This window comes from Caretta caretta, chromosome 1 (assembly GCF_965140235.1).
Source record: "Caretta caretta isolate rCarCar2 chromosome 1, rCarCar1.hap1, whole genome shotgun sequence".
Classification (NCBI taxonomy): domain Eukaryota; kingdom Metazoa; phylum Chordata; order Testudines; family Cheloniidae; genus Caretta; species Caretta caretta.
Genome location: NC_134206.1, coordinates 99,889,201 through 99,910,943, shown reverse-complemented (window position 1 = coordinate 99,910,943; position 21,743 = coordinate 99,889,201). Strand labels below are relative to the sequence as shown.

General features: G+C 36.8%; 1 protein-coding gene across 17 annotated transcripts in view; it reads left to right on the top strand.

Annotated features, from left to right (window-relative positions):
• The window catches only part of DOCK9 (dedicator of cytokinesis 9), a 331,662-nt gene extending 311,675 nt beyond the window's left edge, over positions 1–19,987 (top strand). For 13 of the 17 annotated variants that reach the window (XM_075129522.1, XM_048854041.2, XM_048853994.2 and 10 more), the window contains 7 exons: positions 251–364; positions 1,939–2,085; positions 4,835–5,045; positions 9,434–9,624; positions 14,847–14,947; positions 15,152–15,290; positions 18,599–19,987. In XM_075129522.1, the coding sequence (XP_074985623.1) occupies positions 251–364; positions 1,939–2,085; positions 4,835–5,045; positions 9,434–9,624; positions 14,847–14,947; positions 15,152–15,290; positions 18,599–18,721 (1,026 nt within the window). In that variant the 3' untranslated portion in view covers positions 18,722–19,987. Of the gene's footprint in view, positions 1–250; positions 365–620; positions 627–1,074; positions 1,111–1,938; positions 2,086–4,834; positions 5,046–9,433; positions 9,625–14,846; positions 14,948–15,151; positions 15,291–18,598 lie in introns of all 17 variants that reach the window. The other 4 variants (XM_048854079.2, XM_048854087.2, XM_048854070.2 and 1 more) reach the window with 2 other exon arrangements.
• Positions 19,988–21,743: the final 1,756 nt, after the last annotated feature.

Below are 21,743 nucleotides of genomic sequence, written 5' to 3'. Positions count from 1 at the left end.
GACTAACACGGCTGTTACTCTGAAACCTATAAAATGTAAGTGTAGCCAAGCCCTTAGTGTTTTAACTCCGCTGCTATAGGTTCTAAGTGGTGGTAGTGGTGTTTGTTATTGTTAATACATTTTCTCTTAGAATGTTGATGTTAGTGACTAAAAGAGCTTTTTCTCCTTAACACAGTGCTTTATGTTTAAAATAAATAGAAAGTGTTGCTTCTAAGCGCTGCCATTCCAAAATTCTGTGGTGTTTTTTTAGAGACTAGCTCATCTATATGACACACTTCATCGGGCATACAGCAAAGTAACAGAAGTTATGCATACAGGGAAGAGACTACTTGGCACTTATTTCAGAGTTGCATTCTTTGGACAGGTAAGCATTATTTAATATCACTTTTCAAACGATAAAATACAGTCAAAAAACTATTAAAGATTTTGCAACATACCCTGATTCACAGTCTTCCTTTGATTTCTATATTGATACTGCAAAATAAAAAGCATGATAGATTTGTTCTGGTAGTAATGATTGTCTAGTTTAATACATTTGTCATATCCCATGTAATTCCTCCTTATCTTCCTCAGTAAACTTTCTGCTTTTTCTTTTTCTTTCTTTTTGTTACTATCTTAAGGCAGCGGTAAGTTCTCCATAATAATAATTCTTAGCAATTTTTTGAGCACCATTTTCGGTGCTGCAGTGTGGTTTGCAAGTTTGCTTTTCAGATCTGTATGCATTCTAGCTGTTGTAATTCCAAAAATAACATTCAGTGCCATTTACAGAAACAAATCACCGATTTCCAATACATCAGCACTGCATGCTTCAAAAAACAAAATCAAAAGTTCTGGCTGACTGTGTGCATTTGACAGCTTCACATCCTGTAATATATCTACACTGTCTTTGTATAAGTAAAATATGCCACAGTAGCCAAATATTGTGTACATTTTTGTGTATGTGTAACCCAATTTTTAGTTAACTGATTTCATTTGGATAGCTGGCAGGCTGTTTAGGGAATGGGGGAGATTGTAAACTACCTTGAGCGGTATAACCTTCAATTTATTCTGTTGTTGTCTTTTATAACTTTATAGCAATACCAGTTTACAGACAGTGAAAGAGATGTGGAGGTAATTACAGTAGCTGCTTACAAAGCAAGCAATGCAGTAAAAATTACTGCATTTCAGCTTAGTTTGATGTGGGTATTTTTTTCAGTGTAGCCTGTGTTTATACATGGTATGTTCTGTTTCTTTCACTTTTTGTCCGTTCCATCTTATGACAGAAATATTTATATTCTGATTTAAAACATTAACTCAAACTTGGCTTTTTGCCTTAAAGCAGTCACCTGTTTCACCTTCCATGCACTTCTATATTTGATTCAGCCAAGATTTAAAAACAGATAGTTTAACTAGTGCAAACACACAAATATTTATGTTCAATATAATGTAAAGATTTTTAAATGAGAGAGTAGGTGTGGTTTTATTTCATTGTACTATACAATCCAGTATGTAAAACCGCTGTAAAACTGTTTTTCAATCTTTTTTTGCAAATTCTTACTGAAGCATTCAATGGAGAGTCAAATAGTCCCTTTTGGCAAGGAAATGGATCTTTTGGCAAGTGAAACAGGGATGAAAACAATTCATTTTGGAAGAATATGAAAAATCAGTTTTGATCTCAAAACTTTTAATGTTAGCACATCAAATAATTACAACAATCCTTTCATAAGTTTGTAATTTTGTGTGCTTTCATTATCTGTGCACTCATTCTATAGTAGATAATTCACTTTTTTTCTCATAGGGGACCTTTTTAACTTGGATTTATTTTGATAGATATTTTTACTTTTGCTTGAACCGTGCATTGAACATTTAAGTTTGCCTTGAAAAGCATAAACCACTCTGTATGTTGTAACAATTGGCTGTTGTTCTTTAAGGATTCTAATTATTGTTTGTTTCTTACAGGGATTCTTTGAAGATGAAGATGGAAAGGAGTATATTTATAAAGAGCCTAAACTCACACCACTTTCAGAGATTTCCCAGAGACTACATAAGCTCTACTCTGACAAATTCGGATCAGAAAACGTCAGAATGATCCAGGATTCTGGCAGAGTAAGACTACGTTTATTTGTAAAGCAGGATATGTTATTTAAAACAAGTTTATCCCAAAATCTCATAATTTCATTTCATGAATCTCTACAAAACCAAGAGTCTGAGTTTGAATCATCACTATCCTATCCTCATTATGTGTGTACACATGCTGCCTATCTGAATAAAGTGTTGGCTGGAGAGGGTAAGGGGCATGATGGCTCTCGTAAAGTATGCCTTAATTTTGAATTTCCTGGCTTTTGTGTCACATAGCAATGTAAGGCTTTTCTGTTAAGACAAAATTGAGTAACTTTTAAATCTGGCTTCTTAGCTTTAGGTCATTTGACTACTTGCTGCCCACACAGTGTACCATAGATCCTTCTCCTTCCTATGCATGCTCAGTTATGCTCACAGAGGGTTTTTCCCACTTCTGCAGCTTGGGGTAGAGTCCAAATTGATACCGTTGCAGTGAGAGATACAGACCACCCTTTTGTGAAACGCTTTCACAGGTTCTCAGACACTATGTGGCACAGATGGGTTTTCAGGTTCTCAGACACAGATGGGGCAATAGTAGTACCTAGATAGAAATCTCTGTGTCCAAAGTCTAGTGTACATTAGAGCTAGAACTCCCTTTGGTAAGCCTAGCTGAGTATTTTGGGGGATAAAAATAGATAATTTGCCCACAAATCTCTCCCATATGATTGGCCTCTCAAATTAGCCCTTTGCCTGCGTTGTCACTCAATAGGAGATATTCTCTCTCGTGGTTGAGGATTCCCAAGATGGTGCACACAGCACAGAAGATCAGGCAGAACAGAGCTACAGCAACCTTCCAATTGAAAAGGGCACCTCATGCAAAAGAGGCCATTCTAGGTCCCAACTCATTCCCCTCAACATCTAGTCCAGAACTCTTGACCAGCAGCTAATTTTCACCCACCACCAAACTCCAGAGCCAGCAGCAGTTCCCTCCTAAATCACCACTTCTTGCCTCTCCTGCTTCTCTGTCTGTCTGGTAAGAAGGTCACAAGATTCATTCAACACTTGTCAGCCTAACAAGGCAGCGGTGAGGGAGAAGCTGTCCCCACTCACACTGGAACCTTACTGGGAATAAAATCTCAAGCTAGGACCAAACTTCACAGACCTATGCTGTACCCTCAGTTCTTCGCAACCGTTCCAATGTGCTTAGATATAAATGTTTTAAACCTAATGAGGATTTCTCTTACAACTAGTTAAAATTGGTGTGTTTGAGGAAAATAGGTTGTACTCTATCCTATACATAGCTATGGACTATTCTCAGGTTTTGCCTCCATCATTCAATCTAGTCAGAGTTTTCAGGGAAGTGTCTGTCTTCCTGTCTTTGTCTCATACTCAGTAAGCAAACGGTTACCCATAAGTTCCAGGGAAGGGGTCTGAAAACACTGCAGACTTTTCTTCAAGAAAGAATCCAACCGTGTGTCTGAGAGGGGTAGGGCACTGTACTGGGACCTTAGGAAACTTGAGTTCTAGTCCCAATTCTGCCATTGGCCTATTAGGTGACATTGGACAGGTCTCTTCACTTTTCTGTGCCTCATTTTCCATATCTAAAATTGAAATATAGCACATGACAAAAGAGGAAAGTACTATTGAGTTGTGTAGATAAAAAGCACTGTATAGGAGTTAGGTACATATTTTCTTTAATATTATCTCCCTGCACATGCCTCCTCTTTTCAGGAAAAAGAGCAACAATACTATACAAAAATTGACAGTCAGAAGTATCTGGGGTTTATGGTCCCTATCATCATAGTATTGAAGTGCCTCACAGACATGAATGAGTTTATCATAACAATTCCCCTGTGAGGTGTGGAAGTATAATTATCGCCACTTTATAGATAGCAAGTTGAGGCACAAATAGATAAAATTATATATTCAGAGTCATACAGGCAGAGGCAATAATTTAAACCCATGTCTCCCAAGTCCCAACCCAGTGCCTTAATCACAAAGTGAAATCCTGACCCCATTAAAGTGTTAAAAAACAAACAAACAAACAAAACTCCCATTGTTTTCAGTTTCAGGATTTCATCCAATGACTTTGTTTGAATGTTTGTAGCATTAATACTTTTAGTGGTTTACTGAGTTGATTTGTCATGTTCTGGTGACATTTCTGAGGTGTTTTGTTTTAAGTTTAATTTTTCTGTGTGATCTTTTGACTTGTTTTTTTGCTTTTGATAATATTTTTCTCTGAGATGGTATGCTATAAAGAATATTTTTAACTAGTAACTATATAACAATAATAATTTTTGACTTCCAGGTTATCCTTGAACCAGCTGTAGAGAGACAGGGCACCAGTATTTGTTTCCTCACTTTTGAGTGCTCAATTGTGCAAAAAGAACGAGGAGTAGTTGTGGCACCTTAGAGACCAACAAATTGTGCAAACTTAATCTTCTATTAATGTAGCGTCTTAATGGAATTTAATATAATTTGCTATGTTGACACTGCTCTGGGTATGTGTCTTTTATCTGCAGACCTGTACTCTAAAAATATAGAAAATTGTGTCACTAGACAAATATACCAATGTTATACTATAGCTGCCTGTAACTTTTAAGTTAATAAAAGTTAACCTGTAACTTTTAAGTTAATGAAATAACTTCAGTTTTGAAATCAGTGGAGCTGAGGGGTTTCACATCTGGATTTACCTGCAGAACCAGAGCCAAATTTACTTTCCAAAACCTATGCAATTTCAGATTAAAAAATCAACTTTAAATAGTTGCAATTTAAATATTTTTTTATTTTTTTAAAGGTGAATCCCAAGGATTTGGACTCAAAATATGCATACATACAAGTTACACATGTAGTCCCATATTTTGAAGAAAAGGAATTGCAAGAGAGAAAAACAGAGTTTGAAAGAACGCACAATATTCGTCGTTTTATGTTTGAAATGCCTTTTACTCAATCTGGTAAAAGACAAGGAGGAGTGGAAGAACAGTGTAAACGACGAACTATTTTGACAGGTATTGTATGATGGATTTCTCTTTTTAAAGAGGACTACTTTTTTGTATTATGTCTTCATATTTAGCTCTTGGTGTTTGGAATTCTATGAGTGAATAACCTCTTGTGTTTTGTCAGGAGAATCCAAATTCATTTCAAGGATTAGTATGCAAGACTGTTGATGGTAGCTACGAAAGCAAAATAAACCCAAAGATTAGGTGGAGGCCAAACTTCTCTTTTTTAAAACTATACATACACGTCGTGATTTTTAAATGTAACAAGGAAGTCCTCTTAACGTTTCTGTAAGAGTACTGATCCTATGGCAGTACGTTTTGTCATGTGATCCCTTTGCACTCCGATAACTGCTGATTAGAGAATGTGGAGGAAGAGACATAAGAATAGGATCACACATAGCCTTTACTTTCAAATTAATATTTTTGTTTTGGATAAAGGGATTCCTTGATCCTTTTTTTTTTTTTTGTGCACCCTTAGTTATAATGCAATAAATAATAAGAATATGGAAACTAGGGCTAAGAGTTATCCCCATATCAGTTAGGGCTGTGATCTTGGATAAGACAGCTCAGTGGAAAAGTGCTGTAAGAATCCATGATTGTGATTCAGCAGATGTCAATCTTCCTTCTTGGATTGGTACTTAATTAGTGCCTCAAGATATTGTCAAAGATATCTGTTACTGGAAGAGCTGATAATCTGGCTGTGGTTTAGGATTGAGTTCAGTTGGTTTGTTCTGTCATGAACTTTCAGTATGATCTTGGGTGAGTCATTCATTAGTTTGTCTTAACTTTCCCATTGTTATCTTTAAAATGAACATAATAAACTTCTCTATCTCTTATGGGTGTAGATGTAAGTGCCTTAATTCACTAGTGCCTTCAAAATACTTTGTGTTCTTTATATGGAAGGTACTATAGAAGTGTGAAGTGTTAAGTATTATCTTTTGGATAAAATGTAAACCTGACCATTTATAGTAATTAAACTTCTTGCTAGGCTTTGATCTAAAGTAGGAGCATTAACCCAAATGTCCTTGTTGTTTTACAGTTTGGGTATTTTCAGTCCACTTGCCTAAAAATCCTATGTTGTTTTTTAAGTATTTTTCATTTCCCATCCAAAAATATTGCTTAGGGTTAGACTTGCTGCTTGAGCAGTCTGGAGATCTTTCCAATGGAACATTTTTCCCTTGGAAAATTCGGTTCTCTGAAATCAAGACATTCTACAGGAACATATCAATTTCTTTGAAACTTTTGACAGAAACCAGGTAGGTTCCATCAGAAACTTGCCTGGTCTCCTACCTGCCTCCTTGGCAGCCTGGGTTCCCAGATCTCCGGCTGCCCACGCTTCCAGGACTTGAAGCTCCATTGGACACCAGGAAGCATATTTCATTTTGGATTAACAAATTATTGTGGGCTTGCAGTTCCATGAGAAAATTGAAAGTTTTGGATTTTCATCCTGATTCAGGATTAAAAAAAAAATCCCAAAATTTCAATTTTTTTTACATTCTTTTCCCAGCCAGTTCTCGTAACTACACTTGTGTAGCTTGAGAACTGATTCTCCTCCTAGGGTTGCCTGTGTGCTTGCACAACGTCCACTGTTAGCATTCCAGTGGGTCTGCCTGAACCCTCTTACTGCCGCATCTTAAGCTGGAAGATATAAAGGGGAAGTCTTTCCCAACTGTTGTTTTGTTCTAGTTAACGCCCAAAGGAGCAGCAAGTAAGAATCTACTAGTGTCCTTGATGCTTTCATCTGTCAGTACCCTTACTCTATCCTATTATGGTTTTTTTGCTTTTAGCTTTTTAGTTAGATCGTTTTAGTTCTGCAGCATTGTGACCCTACTGGTGTTGGATCCCATTTACATAATCCTTCATTCTCCGTTTCTATGTTGATTATACACCATGGTTAGCTCACAGGATTTGGGTCTTAATTCTTCTTTTTTCCGAGTCTCCATCTCCAGTTGGTACCATGGGTGATCCCAATAAAAACACCATCTTTAAGCTTTCAAATCAAATCAAAAGATGCAATACTGTTACTGATGACTATTATGTTGCCTCGATGAGGGTCACTGTGCAGATTAAATATACAGGCCATTGCTATCACCATGAATTCAAAGGGAGTAGGAAGGTTGCCTCAAACTTCAGCTGTTAGAAGAGGTGGTTAATGCCATTTGTCAGACCTTGAGAAGCATGGAAAGGCCACAATCAAAGGGCTCCTCAGCATCACTCTCATGGCTAAGGCCAGTGCTGAGTCCACAGGGTCAACATCAAGGGGCTCCTCGTCATCTCTGACATTTGGTAGGCCAGAAACGTTGGTGTCGAAGCTAAGAGTGCCAGGAAGGCTGACTCAAAGACCTTTGACCTGGAAAACTTACGCTGACTCTTCGAAGGTGACCCCTCCAAAGCATTTTTTTTAATTGAATTTGTGCCTTTTTTCCTACTCAGTTTTTATCTTAGTAAAGCCAGAAATCACATATCTGGTCTTCCCTGTTTTAACTTGAGGACTACTTTGAGACTTGTCTAGACTGGAAAATGTATTGTGTTATACCACATTAACTAACACAGTGGTAAACACAACTTGGTTCACATTCTCCCTGCCCCCTTTGAATTATGAGGAAAATTACAAGGAAATGTTACACAACACTACTATGACTCAAGTCCTTGACAGTTATTAGTTAGCAAATATTATAATCTTGTATCATAGCTACAGTGGGTACATCTATTGAATACACAGTTTTAAAAAATAATACACATATTGGTACACCACTATCCTGAGGGATTTCATTCTCCAGAGCAGTACCTGAAATTGGTTATGGTATAGTAGTATTAATTTTCCACTAGGAAAGTCTGTCATTTAAAGGAAAATTATAATTAAGTTTGGCTCAGAAGTTTAATGAGTTTAATTTATAATCCTGTTTTGTAACACATTCTTTGGTGGAAAGTGGCATCTTATTGTATAGTTACAAATTATTACATTTTTATAATTCTCTAAAGCAATTAAAGTATCTAATTTAAAAAAACAATTATGAACTTCCTTTGTAAAAGAAGTTCAATTTAAGCACATGATTTCTTTATTGCTTCTGAACTGCAATAAATTAGTTCACTTATATGTCAACATCAGAGCCTGAATTTTACATACTGACTCATACATACAGTTTCCATTAGGATTAGAACAAACAGTACTTTTAAAAAGTACTACTACATATTTACTTGTCATTCATCGGTTACTATGTTGTAGACTTTGGTCATTTAATAAAGTTTGGTCCTGAAGTATGAGGCGCATCCGCTGGAATGTGTAAATATTCAGCACCATATGGTGGAGTTGAAGGGCGGGGAGGGAGGGAGTGATTGCCTTCATTTTCCTGAAAAGAGGGTGGGGGACAGCTTTGAAAAGTTTGGAAAAGGCTGATTTAAGAAATGTTAAGAATTTGATAATCCACAAAAGCAAGGAAATTCGGAGTTGGCTAACATTTGATTTCAGTAGTAACAGAATCACATTAATCTAGGCAAGGGTGAGCAAACTTTTTAGCCCGAGGGCCACATCTGGGTATGGAAATTGTATGGCGGGCCATGAATGCTCACAAAATTGGGGGTTGAGGTGCAGAAGGGGGTGAGGGCTCTGGCTTTGGGTGCAGCTGTGGATGAGGGGTTTGGGGTGCAGGAGGGTGCTCAGGGCTGGGACCAACGGGTTCAGAGGCCATGAGGGTGTTGAAGTGCAGGAGGAGGTCAGGGGTGCAGGCTCTGGGTGGCACTTATCTCAAGCACTCCCAGACGCAGCAGCAAGTTCCCCCTCCAGCTCCTATGCAGAGATGCAGCCAGGCGTGGCCAATGGGAGCTGCAGGGGCAGTGTGCGGAGCCCCTTGGCTGCCCCTATGCATAGGAGCCGGAGGGGGGACATGCCACTGCTTCTGGAAGCCGTGCAGAGCATGGCAAGCCCCCAACCCTGCTCCCCGGCTGGAGGTCGAGGGCTGGATTAAAACGTCTGGAGAGCCGGATGCAGCCCCCAGTCCATAGTTTGCCCACCCCGATCTAGGCACTTCTGAAAATCCAACCCAAAATGTTTTAATAGTCTTATTTGGAATATATTTATTTATTAACTAAAATGCTTCAAAAGGAAACTCTGAACTTTTTTTATACTATTGCCAAGCAATACTGAAGGCTAGTATAACTGAAAGATATTGGAAAATAAATGTTTGTGGTGTTTTTCAGTTTGTTTACTTTATGAATTTGACAGCATTTTTGTGTATCATGTAACAAGAGATCGTTTGCTGTATGGTTGTAGCAATAAAAAGCATTACTAGCTTAATAAACTTTTTTGAAGAATTTTGTAAAACTCTACCAACATATAAACTGTTTAAAATTAGCTTAATATAATCAGAAATAGATTACTTAATCTGTTTTTATCCTAGCTATACATTGTTTCCCCTATGTGAAAAAGCGCATTCCTGTAATGTATCAGCACCATACAGATCTAAACCCAATTGAAGTAGCCATTGATGAAATGAGTAAGAAGGTTGCAGAGCTCAGGCAGCTTTGTTCTTCAACTGAAGTAGATATGATCAAACTGCAGCTAAAGCTACAGGGAAGTGTCAGTGTTCAGGTAAGATACCTACCTGTGCACCAGATCTCATTTTTTGCTTTCCCCAACGAAATATGATAAATGAACTTTCAGCATTTTTATCTTTACAAAGTGTCTATTTTTATGTGAAATTATTGAATGTTTCATGTAAGAAATGATATGTATCATTCATTGTCCTAGATTATTTTTCATAACAAACCGTAACAGCTTTTGACAATTAAACAAAGGACTCAGAGCTATGTGACTGACTTGTATGACTGTCTCAGGGCATGTATACACTTACCTCTGGAGCGATAGATCCAGCAGGGGCTGATTTATTGCGTCTAGTGAAGACACGATAAATTGACCGCCAAGCGCTCTCCCGTCGACTCTGGTTCTCCACCAGAGCGAGAGGCGCAGGCGGAGTCAACGGGGGAGCGTCAGCAGTCAACCTACCACAGTGAAGACACTGCGATAAGTAGATCTAAGTACATCGACTTCAGCTACGTTATTCACATAGCTGAAGTTGCGTAACTTAGATCGATGCCCCACTCTAGTGTAGACCAGGTCTTAGTTCCTTTTGGTTCCAGGGTGAGAGGCTGGAAAAGGAATAAAACACTAGCTTCTCAAATAACAGGGATGAATTAATTTATTTTGCTTGATTTCAAACCTACTCTCATGTTGAGTTTAAATGTTCTGTTCAGACTTAATCGTTGTTAGGTTTGAATTGCAGTCAGATGCTTTTTGAAAAAAGAACCCCAAAAAGTGTCAGAACAGGGAGGGGAAAAGAGTGAAAATTGGAGCAGATAATGAACATAAAGTTTAAAAAAATAGAACATGGGTTGAGAGAATATTTATAAGAGAAAAAATTGTGTGTGTGTGAGAGATTATATCGGGGGAGCTGGTAGCAAGCAGTATATAGGTTGGTTATCACTTCCCAGGCATGCTGTTCTATGACATAGGACCTCAGCCTCATTTAGTGGACACAGTGGATGCACACAGGGGCAGAATCATCGCTATTGAGGGTGACAGCCCATCTCTAAAATGGGTTTTCCGTTAGCTATTAAACCTTTTATTTCTTTGTTTTATTTATAATTATGTGACCATTTCAGAATTGTGATAGGTTGTAAAACAATGTTAAAAAAGATGCCTCCAACCAGTGAGCAACACACACATACACAAGATGCCATTGGAAGTAGCGGTAGTCTCTGTGGATCGCAGTGCAGTCACTGCTAGCCTTCCCCTCTGTTGTTGACATAGGAAACTACCTGAGGGTGGTATCAGAGATTCTATATGCAAAAAACTAAAGGGAAAAATTATCAGGGGCTTCAAAATGAACTAAATTACAAATTTTTACTTAAAAAACTAAGACTGGTGATCTGTTCAGTGTGACCATCTCTTTTTCTACGTGGCGAGCAATGACGATGATGAAGTAGCTTTCAAACACTACCATAGAAAAAGTAGCTATGTCCTCACAGTTTAAAAAATTTAAACTTCAGCAAAGATGAGTCCATCAACAATTACCTTGTACAGGGACAATATGCAGTACAGCTCATTTCATGATGCACTCACTATGTTTTACAAAATCAAATAAGCATAGAGATAAATAGAATGAATAGCTTAAGAACTTGGAGTTGTTGGAAGTATTGAATATGAGGCATGACTCTAATCAAAGTAATTAATAACAGTGAACAAAATTGTCTTGTGACAGCTGTTTGGCTTGTGTGAAATGAGTTGTCTACGTAGCAAGAAACCATTGGGTCCTTCCCCTACAAGAACTGAGAGATAGTACACAGGGGCCCCTTCTCAAAAACTTCCCCAAGAGCAGCCTGGCAACCATTTAAGACTCAAAAGGGCACACCGTCTAGAAAATGGTTTTGATCCCTAGACAGTGACAAAAGCCCTCCCTCAAAAAAAAAATAGAAACCTAAAAATGTATAAAAGGCCAGAAAAGAAGAAAAAGCTAAGAATCCTGAACTTTAGCTTATCCTCTAAAGAAGAGGAACTCTCAGCTTTAGATCATGATAACCTCAAGCCATACGAGCAGGAGAGAGTCTTTTCTCCCAGGTGTGTTTGGGGCCTTGGAGAAGAAGGTGGTGGACACCATCAGTATTCATCCAAAAAGAGAGGATGAGCAAGCAAAGTCCAAAAGCAGGTATCTTCCGTCAACAAATAAGACAGAATTTTCCATCTCCCTACACCCTTCTTTGAAGAATTCTTTAGGCAAGAACACGTTCTCCCTAAGATTAATGCATCTGTGGCTAAGAATGTGAGAATTCTTGCAAAAGTTTAATTCTTTCCTAAAGCCTCACACCTGAGCCACCCTGAGAAGTGACTTTAAAGCTTTGTTATTAATCATCAGAACTACTCTGGCAACTACTTTTCGCAAGGGACATGGTGTCAAAGGCCTCACCCCCAAAACCACAATGAGTTTCATTGCTAAAGAAAATAATCCTTGGCTGTTGTTTCAGAATGGACATATCCATGGACTCTGTGAGGCTGGCAGGGAGGGCCATAGCTACAAACTCTGTAGTTGAACACCAACTTTGGCTCCAACTCTGGATAGAGGATAATTACTCTAAGCAAATTCTCTGTGCCTCAGAATTTTCTGGCAGACTCTCATTTGAGGGAAAAGCTTGAAATGGTAATAAACAATAATACAGACAAGCCAAAGAGTTTCCTTCCCCTGTGAGGGCAGAACTTCCTTTCATTCCTACTCACAACAAAGATTAAAGAGAGTGATTCCTGGTAACAGAGCATCATGAGGAAACCTGGATCAAAAAGTCGATCCAGACCCTCCTTCCAGTCCAAGTCATTAGTGAGACTGAAAATGAGCGTGCCTCTGCCCAGAAATAAGTCTACGATTATGGATACTTCACTTCTTAAACACATGATTTTGGTCAGCCTTAGGCAGGGGTCTGGGAGACCCCAATAACTCATACTCTCTGAAGTTCCATTCTCCTCTATTCGTCCCCCTCTACTGGACATTGGTGAGGCCTCACCTGGAGTACTGTGTCCAGTTTTGGGCCCCACACTACAAGAAGGATGTGGATAAATTGGAGAGAGTCCAGCAAAGGGCAACAAAAATGATTAGGGGTCTGGAACACATGACTTATGAGGAGAGGCTGAGGGAACTGGGATTGTTTAGTCTGCAGAAGAGAAGAATGAGGGGGGATTTGATAGCTGCTTTCAACTACCTGAAAGGGGGTTCCAAAGAGGATGGATCTAGACTGTTCTCAGTGCTACCAGATGACAGAACAAGGAGTAATGGTCTCAAGTTGCAGTGGGGGAGGTTTAGGTTGGATATTAGGAAAAACTTTTTCACTATGAGGGTGGTGAAACACTGGAATGCGTTACCTAGGGAGGTGGTAGAATCTCCTTCCTTAGACGTTTTTAAGGTCAGGCTTGACAAAGCCCTGGCTGGGATGATTTAATTGGGGATTGGTCCTGCTTTGAGCAGGGGGTTGGACTAGATGCCCTCCTGAGGTCCCTTCCAACCCTGATATTCTATGATTCTATGATTCCTCCCCTTCCTTTTATACTTCATCCAGCCTTGAGAGAGGGTGAGAAATGCCACGCAATGCAAAAAGATACTGCATCTCCTAAAAGCAACAGAGCCTGTCTCATGAAGGATGGGGTATTCTTTTAGAATGTAAGGTCTCCAGAGTGGGGATTATCTCTTATCCATATTTGTACAGCACCCATCCAATGGGGCCTTTATGTGGTGTTATAAATATTTACTAATAAATAATAAAGGTTGAAAACCATTCCCAACATGAAGTGTCCTCATCTGGTAGTGGAAATAGAAGCCCACAAGACAGTAGGATTCGGACACAAAATCCTGACCACAGATGACAGATTTTAGGATAGGAAGTACCCCTGAAAGACTGCAATAAGCAGGGAACATGGCCAAGGTCAAAGAGTCTCCAAAGCATCAAATTTGTAGGGATAGAAATGATGAGGCTAGCTTCATCTAATCAGCTAGCTTCTGCTAATCCACCTGCGATAGTAGCATGCGCTGGTTCAACCAGACAGTACAATGACCAGGGCAGGCACTATTCATCTGAACCAAACTGTTGGCAGATAAATTCAAAATGGTTTCTGAATCAGGAAGTGTTCAACTGATATCCCGGAAGGTAGGCCATCCCCAGAAATGTTATTTACATCCAGTCTGTTGTAACTAGGTATTTGTGCCCTGAAGAAGCAGATCAGCGATCTTGGGAAGAGAATATGGCTCATAGATAGCCTAATGGGTTTATGTACAAGCCCATAACCCTCTTACCACCTGCTTTTCTGAACTATTCTTCCTACTGTCTGAACTAGTAGAAGAAACAATATCATCACCACTCCCCAAATTAGCCAAGAAGATTGTGGTACTCAGGCCTAGTGGAGCTATAGCAGAGGTCACCAATCTCTCTCCCCAGTGGTGGTGATCTCCTATCCCAGGTCTTATTTCTTGACTTCCCAATCTGGACTACCTGAGCCTGACAGCTTAACTATTGCTCTAGCATTTTTCATATTTTTAGTGAAGCTATGTGACCAGTCTTTGAGAGTCCCTGGTGTCTCTCAGTTCTCATTGACTCAATTCTAGCATGTGAAGGATCCATTCATTGGTAAAGGACTGTCAAGCATGCTGTCTCTAAGAAAAGAGATTTATTGTTACTGTATATTTATTTAAATTATATTACTGTCTGGAAGTGCTAGCCACGTCTTGAACTGTACAGGCCTTCCCCAAAGAGTTTACAATTTTAGGCTTTAAGATGAGGCTCAGCAGGTGGGTAAAGTGGAGAGAGTGAATGGGGTAACCGTTTTTGCACAGGGAAGCTGTGTGCACAATTTTAGATAGTTTAGGTTGTTTTTTAATAATGGAGATAAATAAGCAGATCAGTGTGAGCTTGCCATCTGCCTACCATAGTAAGGAAGACAAATTTCCTATTTGTTGGCAGTCTTACCAGAGATTGTATTTTGCTGCCACCCTTCAAATGGTCCTTCTAAGTCAGGATGCATCACATTGAGGTGGCAGCATGGAGAAATATATTGATGTGTTGTACCTGTTTAATAAACAGGGGAGTTTTGCTTCCTATTTTATCTGTTCAGTACTTGCAACAAACAATAAATTCACTTAAGAAGAACAAACCAACCTAGCCAACCAACTTATTTCACTATATATGTGTGTATGTATAAATATATATAAATGCTTTAGTTGGAACAATATGGTAATATAGCAAATCAACTTTATTTCAAATTCTTTTTTCTTGTTTTAGGTTAATGCTGGTCCATTAGCATATGCAAGAGCTTTCTTAGATGACACAAATACCAAAAAGTATCCAGACAATAAAGTGAAATTACTGAAGGAAGTTTTCAGGTAAACTGTCTGAATGTACACGGAATAACTTTTTAAAGACAGGTTTTAAGCAGGTTTTGTTTTAGTCATTTACTTTAACGTTACCAATGTCCTTGCCACACAAACAAGGTATTCTAAAATTAACAAGTAGCATTTGACGTTTCTCCTGGATTTTGCATAAATGTAATGTCTTTTTTTTCTTTTCTATTTTTTATACAACTTCAGACAATTTGTTGAGGCTTGTGGTCTAGCATTGGGTATAAATGAACGACTTATAAAGGAAGATCAGTTAGAATATCAAGAAGAAATGAAGGCTAACTACAGAGAAATGGCAAAAGAACTTTCTGAAATAATGCATGAACAAGTATGTACTGAATCCTAAATATTATATTTAATACCATCTAGGATATAGTTGACTATGCTATTATAATATGCACAATTAGTTACCTACAGGAAAAATATTCAATAATTTTGTTTTCAGTGTTCTTCTCTTGCATCGGAACTCTCCTAGTGTCCTGTGGTCAAAACATGGTTTTCTCTAATTTTGTCAATAATTTATCATATTTGTAAATGCTCTCACACATTTACTGCAAATGCAAATAATTTTTTTTAAATAATCATTAATAATCAACAAGGATACAACAAAAACTCAAATTATCTTTTAAAATTGACTGATAGTGAGTAGGCTACATGGAGCTAAGTACAAAAGTTACTGTAAGTGGTCATTACCCTACATAAGGTTTACTGAAATGATCCCATTTTAATTGTCACAGAGTAATAATTTAATAGAGAGGAGGTGGCTTAAGACTTGAGTTTTTAATGCTGAGAGAGGAATTTTTTGTTGACTTCAGCTAAAATTTCTTTACAATAAAAAATGCTTAAATAGTAAGATTTTTTTCTTCAAGAAACCTAAGCATACAGAGTATAATTATGTATAATACTTAAATATAAAATTTTCTTCTGAACTAACATTCATTCTGACAATGTTATATGCAGTAAATATTTTGTGTAAGTGTGAACTATGATTTTCTTAGGTATATTAATTATAGAATTTATCTGTCCATAAATCATTTTGTACTCATTTCATTTTATGATTGGCACCTTACAGTCTTGTTCACAATGTCATCTCTCCCTACAAAGGGTTTTCTGCTCTGTAGAGTGAATGCCATTTAATAACATTCATTGAGTTCTTGTTCTTGTAGAGAAGTGGGATTTTAAATGCATAGAACTGCAAGTTACATCAGTGTATCACCTTGTAAAATTTTATTTCTTAATTGTCTTTAGTTAACGTCATAAATGTTATCGTGAAGCTTGGAGTATAGCAAGTGCTATATAAGACTGTTCTCACACACATCTTCTCCATAGTTCTCTTTCTCTTTTTTACTATACACATGACTTGCAGTGTCACAGAGCATAATGTGGGCATAGAAAACACATTTATTCTACAAAAAATTGCATATGTGCACGCTCTCTTAATCAGATATAAAAATAGTATTTACAAATTGGCATAAATGTATATGACCTTTCACCAGCTCTAGAGTGAAAATTTTTCCCGGCTGCAAAGAGCGTATAGTTGAAGGCAGAAAAGACTTGGGATAACAGTGCAGATGACGAAGACTATATAGGAAAGATCCTTGTAAGAAGTGGGTTTAGAAGAAATGATATTGTGCTTGGTGGATGAAAAAATGGGACAGTTTGACTAATAATATTTGAACCTGATGTGGTAAAAGGCAGGAATCCAGTGGAGGAGTTCAAAAATAGGGATAATATGGCTGTAATGACTGGTGTTGACTGAGCAGCAGCATATTTTGAATAAGATAAAGGGGGTATATGTGAGCAGTGGGAGGCCACAGAAAAGAGCATTGCAGTAATAAGAGGGAAAATGGCAAAGACGTGCACAAATTCTTTAACAATGGCAATAAGGAGGGAAAGGCTGTATGTTAATATTACATAGGAAGAAATAATAGGATATAATGAGAACTTGATGTGGTCAAGAGGATGGAGGAGATTGAAGAATCTAAAATAAAACTGCAGTTAAAAGTCTAGAAAGATAGTAGCATTTTAACAACATGAGAGAGAGGAGGGATTATCGAGACGTTAAGCAGAAATATGAAAAAATTGATTTGAAATGAGTGCAGGACATTAGGAATAGATGTTTGAGGAACAGGCCTGGGGCATGAGGACACAATTGATTCCCTTACATACTTTTTCTTTTTTTTTTTATTGTAAAACCGGATACATGATCTACTGTAAGACTGCAGTAATGCACACTACTGTCATAATATGCCAGTATGTTCTTATTATACAGATACGATACATTAGAAAATGTACTAATTCAGTTAAATGGTAATCAAAAATGAAATGAGTCACTTTACAAGTTTTAAATTAAATTTCAACATTTGAAGGTCCGAACTGAGAAATAAAATTACAGTGTAAGAATTTAAATTTTCATTAAAAATTATAATTCACGGGAAACCTTTTATCTGAAATTAATTTTGAATTGGTTAAAAATGTAGATTTTATATGACTGTACCTGATTTCTATAGTTCAGAAATTCATGGAATATTTCGGCAGTTTAATTTTTGTTCTACAGGCAATGAAAAAGCTAATTAATATCAACTGCCCTAACTAATTAGTGTAGTGATTAAACGATTGCAAGAAACTTTAAATGTTATATCAATGGTTTTTTATATACAAATGAATCTTAACAGACTTATCTCTTTCTCTCCTGTGCTGTTCGCAAACATGATCAGATGGAATGGTAATATTTTTTGTTTCTGATTTCAGGGTCTCTGTCTAGTTTTGTGTAATTCCTTTTACCACTGTAACACAGGATGAACACTTTGTTTCATGGCACAAAACTGACCAAAGTTAGGAACAGACTTTGGGTCCCTTTAATCTTTTTCCCACATCCAAAGTATATTGTGGAGTCAGAGTGGCTATTTCTCACTGTGTAAGATCCCTTTTTTTGTCAGTCCATAGGCACAATCCTGAGGAATATGCTGTTCCACACTCCTGGTATGGAAATAAACAGCCATTTGGGAAGAAGGGAATCTAGTTTCAGAGGGAGAATGGTGGAAGAGTACTCCTAGTGGCAAAGCACAGCAAGGGTTTTGAATGATTAACAAAATCTTTGTATTAGCATTTTTTATATTTATCGTTTAAATTGCCCATAATTCTTTCTCTGACAACAGTCAAGAGTAAACTTTTTTGGTTTTGGCTGAGAAGTGAATGGTCTATAAATGGACTTTCGTTTTTATGATGCCCACTCTCCTTTTTGTCTACATTTTTCCTAACTAGGTGAGATTTAATGATTGCTTCCTTCTTCCATCAGGAGTTATTTCTATTGTTAACTTGTGAAAGGGGAGCTGTTTGAGACTCAGCCAGCAAGAAAAGTGTAATAATTTAATTAGGAAGGTGTATCATCTGATGTTGTAGCAAGGTTTAGCACCCAGTGCAGTACTAGAATTGGTCCCTGGGAATAATGTTAACCACCACAAAAGAGAAAATTGTATGCCGTTGAAGACAATATTAAAAATAGACTAGATAAATTGTACATTTTGATAATACCCCACTGTTTTATTGAGCTTATTGAATTATTTTATAAGTGATTTTGTGTATCTGTGATCAGTTTTTGGGTGAAGTTATAGCTCTGTTTATTTTTCACTTAAGATTGTTCCTGTTGAAGAAAAGACCAGTGTTATGTCTAATTCACTACACATTTTCAACGCCATAAGTGGAACTCCAACAAGCACAGCAGTTCATGGGATTCCCAGTTCTTCTTCAGTTGCATAAGTGTTTTGTAAAGGAAAGTAATTTTTCTTCGTATATGCATGGATTTGCTTTATTATTTGCAAACTCAGGATGATTTTAAAGCTAAATATTGGACACCTGCAAGCCATGTAAATTAGCACACTAAAACACTGAGCACACTATATTTCGGGACAGGTGGGAATAAACAATAATGGTGGTAGACTTCTAAAATAAATAGAAAGGTGAACATATATTTTTACATTTTGCTGGCAATATTAAAAGTTTTCATAATGTCTTTGCAGAGGTCTGTGTTGGGAACTTTTATGATAATTAATTTCTCTTTTTCCTTAGAAAGTATTATTAAAATGAGTGGCACATTACAAAAAGGTGTTGTAGAACGTACGTTTGCAGATACATAGTATTCAGATGTTCTTTTTATGTATGGCACATACAGATTGATTTTAAGTTCAAGAACTATTTTGGGACTAGATAGAGACACTAATTTTTTTTTTAATTTAATGGAACTGACACTAGTAGTTTTGTACCATTGACAAGTTGTTGTGCTCCTTTTATACCTTGTTGTCATATTGAAAGTATATGAGTTTAAAGCAAATGGAAAAATTAAGTACAACCAAAGGTCTGAATTAATGAACACCAAGCACCAAGTTACACTAAAATATAAGTAGTGGTAAACTGATTTGTACATATTGTTTGTTAATACAGTCCATAGATTCTGTACATAAACGTATTACATTTCTAAACAATTTTTAAATAGCCATAGCAGCTCTCAAGCCTTCTGCTTTAAATTTAATTGTGACATTTTTGTGCTCATTCCAAGTATATGCTATATACAGTTTGTTTATTCCTGTATATAGATAAGTGCAATATGAAGATGTATACAATCTTTGCTATGTTAGGTTTATACACTGTTTTGAAAAAAATCATCCCTTTTGCCAAAGCAATGGAATACATAATAGGTGATCATTTTCTGTTAAATGGTGGTGTGATTTAAAGCTTTTACCATATTATTGTTCTTTCAAGACACTAATTTAGTAATTTTATATTTGGGGAAATAAAGGTTTTAAATTTTATTTAACTGGAAGCACTGTCCTGCTGTAATTAAACAGTCTATACTACATCTGTATTAAAAAAAAAATAATAAGTAGCTAATTTCTCTACAATGTGTTCTGGATTCTGTTATTTTACAGCTTATACATTAAGGAGCAAGAACTCAAAACATTCACTCATACAAAATCAGATTATTACAATTAAAATATGACAAATAAATACAACATGGAGTTCGATGAATTATTTCTCTACAGTGAAGTTATTACCTGTGGTATACTCCTACAAGTTCATTATTGTTAGTTTATTGCCTCCCTAGAAATTCTGCGCACTGAAGCAGTGTCCTTTCATGAATCCACCAAAAAAATTCTTGGAGTAATAACTTACGCTGCCCTTAATAACCAGTGGCATTAGCCCCCCCCCCCCCCGTCCCCCAACGTTTTTTTCATCAAGCAATACTTCAGAAATTTTTCTCATCCTTATAGCATGGATGTGCTGACATTTTCATTAGTAGGGGGTGAACATCTATTGCTGTTTGCCAATGGTATTTGAAGACACATCATTTTTTGTTTATATCACTAATACATATTGAGTATTGGCTCTCACGGGATTTAGGTGAAATTCTGAATAGCACTGCTTCAAATATATCGTTGAAAGTTACAGATTTGCTACAAAAAAAGGGAGGGGGGCTTGTTTTACTTTAAAAAGGGAAAAGTAGTAGCTAGTGAATACTTGAGGCTGTAGCGAGACAGTCTTCTTTCTTATGAGTCCTCCGTCTTTGTATCAGTCATGTGTGGACATGGGAAGACCCCTTACTATAGATATGTGTAGCTACCCTCAAAACTCATTTTACATGTTGGGAAAATGTCTCTTCAAAAAAAATTGTTTAGGAAGTCTATCAGTGAAAATGTTTCAATGAATTTCATTGAAAAAAGAATATTATTACCTGCAGGATTTATAATTCAAACAATGCAGCAACCTCCCAATATATGAAAACTAAAAAGTTAATTAAATTTTGATTGTAAGCAAAAATTAAATGAATTAGTCTCACTGGCCAAGATGGCTAGACTATAAAAAAGAAAGGAAGGAGCATAAACACTGAAAAGTAAATTAGACCTTTTAACTTTTGTTTGTACAATCTACATTACACTGGGGAAGAAACCGTTTACATTGTTAGTGTATCTTTTTTTTTAAAAAAAAAGAGAGAATTGAGTACAAAACAATAGGGCAAAGATACATTAAAATCCTTTAACTTGGTCTTTTTTTCTTTTTTCTTTTTTTTCCCCCAAGCTCTCACTGTGAAAGAACCTGTGTGTGTCCTTTTAGGTTCGATGAGCTTTACAAATAATTTAATTCTCAGCTTTCTCTCTCATTCTTTTCTAATACCCAACTGAGGGCATTTCTAAGGTTTGACCATCTTACAATTACATGTTATAAAAAATATTGTAAAACTAGAACTTGAACAGGCATCTATTAAAGATGTCCAAGAGTTAAGAAGGAATATAACTTATAAAATGTACTCTACAGTCAGAAAGAGGAACAAAACAGGCAAATTAGTTGCTTGGCAATTATAAAATCCTGAAAGGTGTGAGAGAGATTCATATTTGAAATAGATATATTCCCTGGTTTTACTTCTACTGGTTCTTTGATTTTTTTTATTACATCTATACTAGATATGATAAAAATCTTTATTAGAATCAACAGGCTACCAAAGTGATTTAGCTTTTCACTTGGTTGACAGGAGAGCTACAGCCTTAGTCAAGCATAACAGTATTTTCAGAGGCTATATTGTTAGAGGCTGAAGTATCTGAGAGCAGCCACGGTATCCATATTTTTGTTTGTCTTTAAAAGACAAATTGATTTCTCTGATGTGCCTAGAGAAATGTTCTGAAAGTTAGTACTCCCAATCACCTTTTGAAATTCTCTCTTACAATGTATTAACTTTATTGATAATAAAGCTTTAGGAAAAAGCCAAAGACTCAAAAAGTAATAGCAAAGA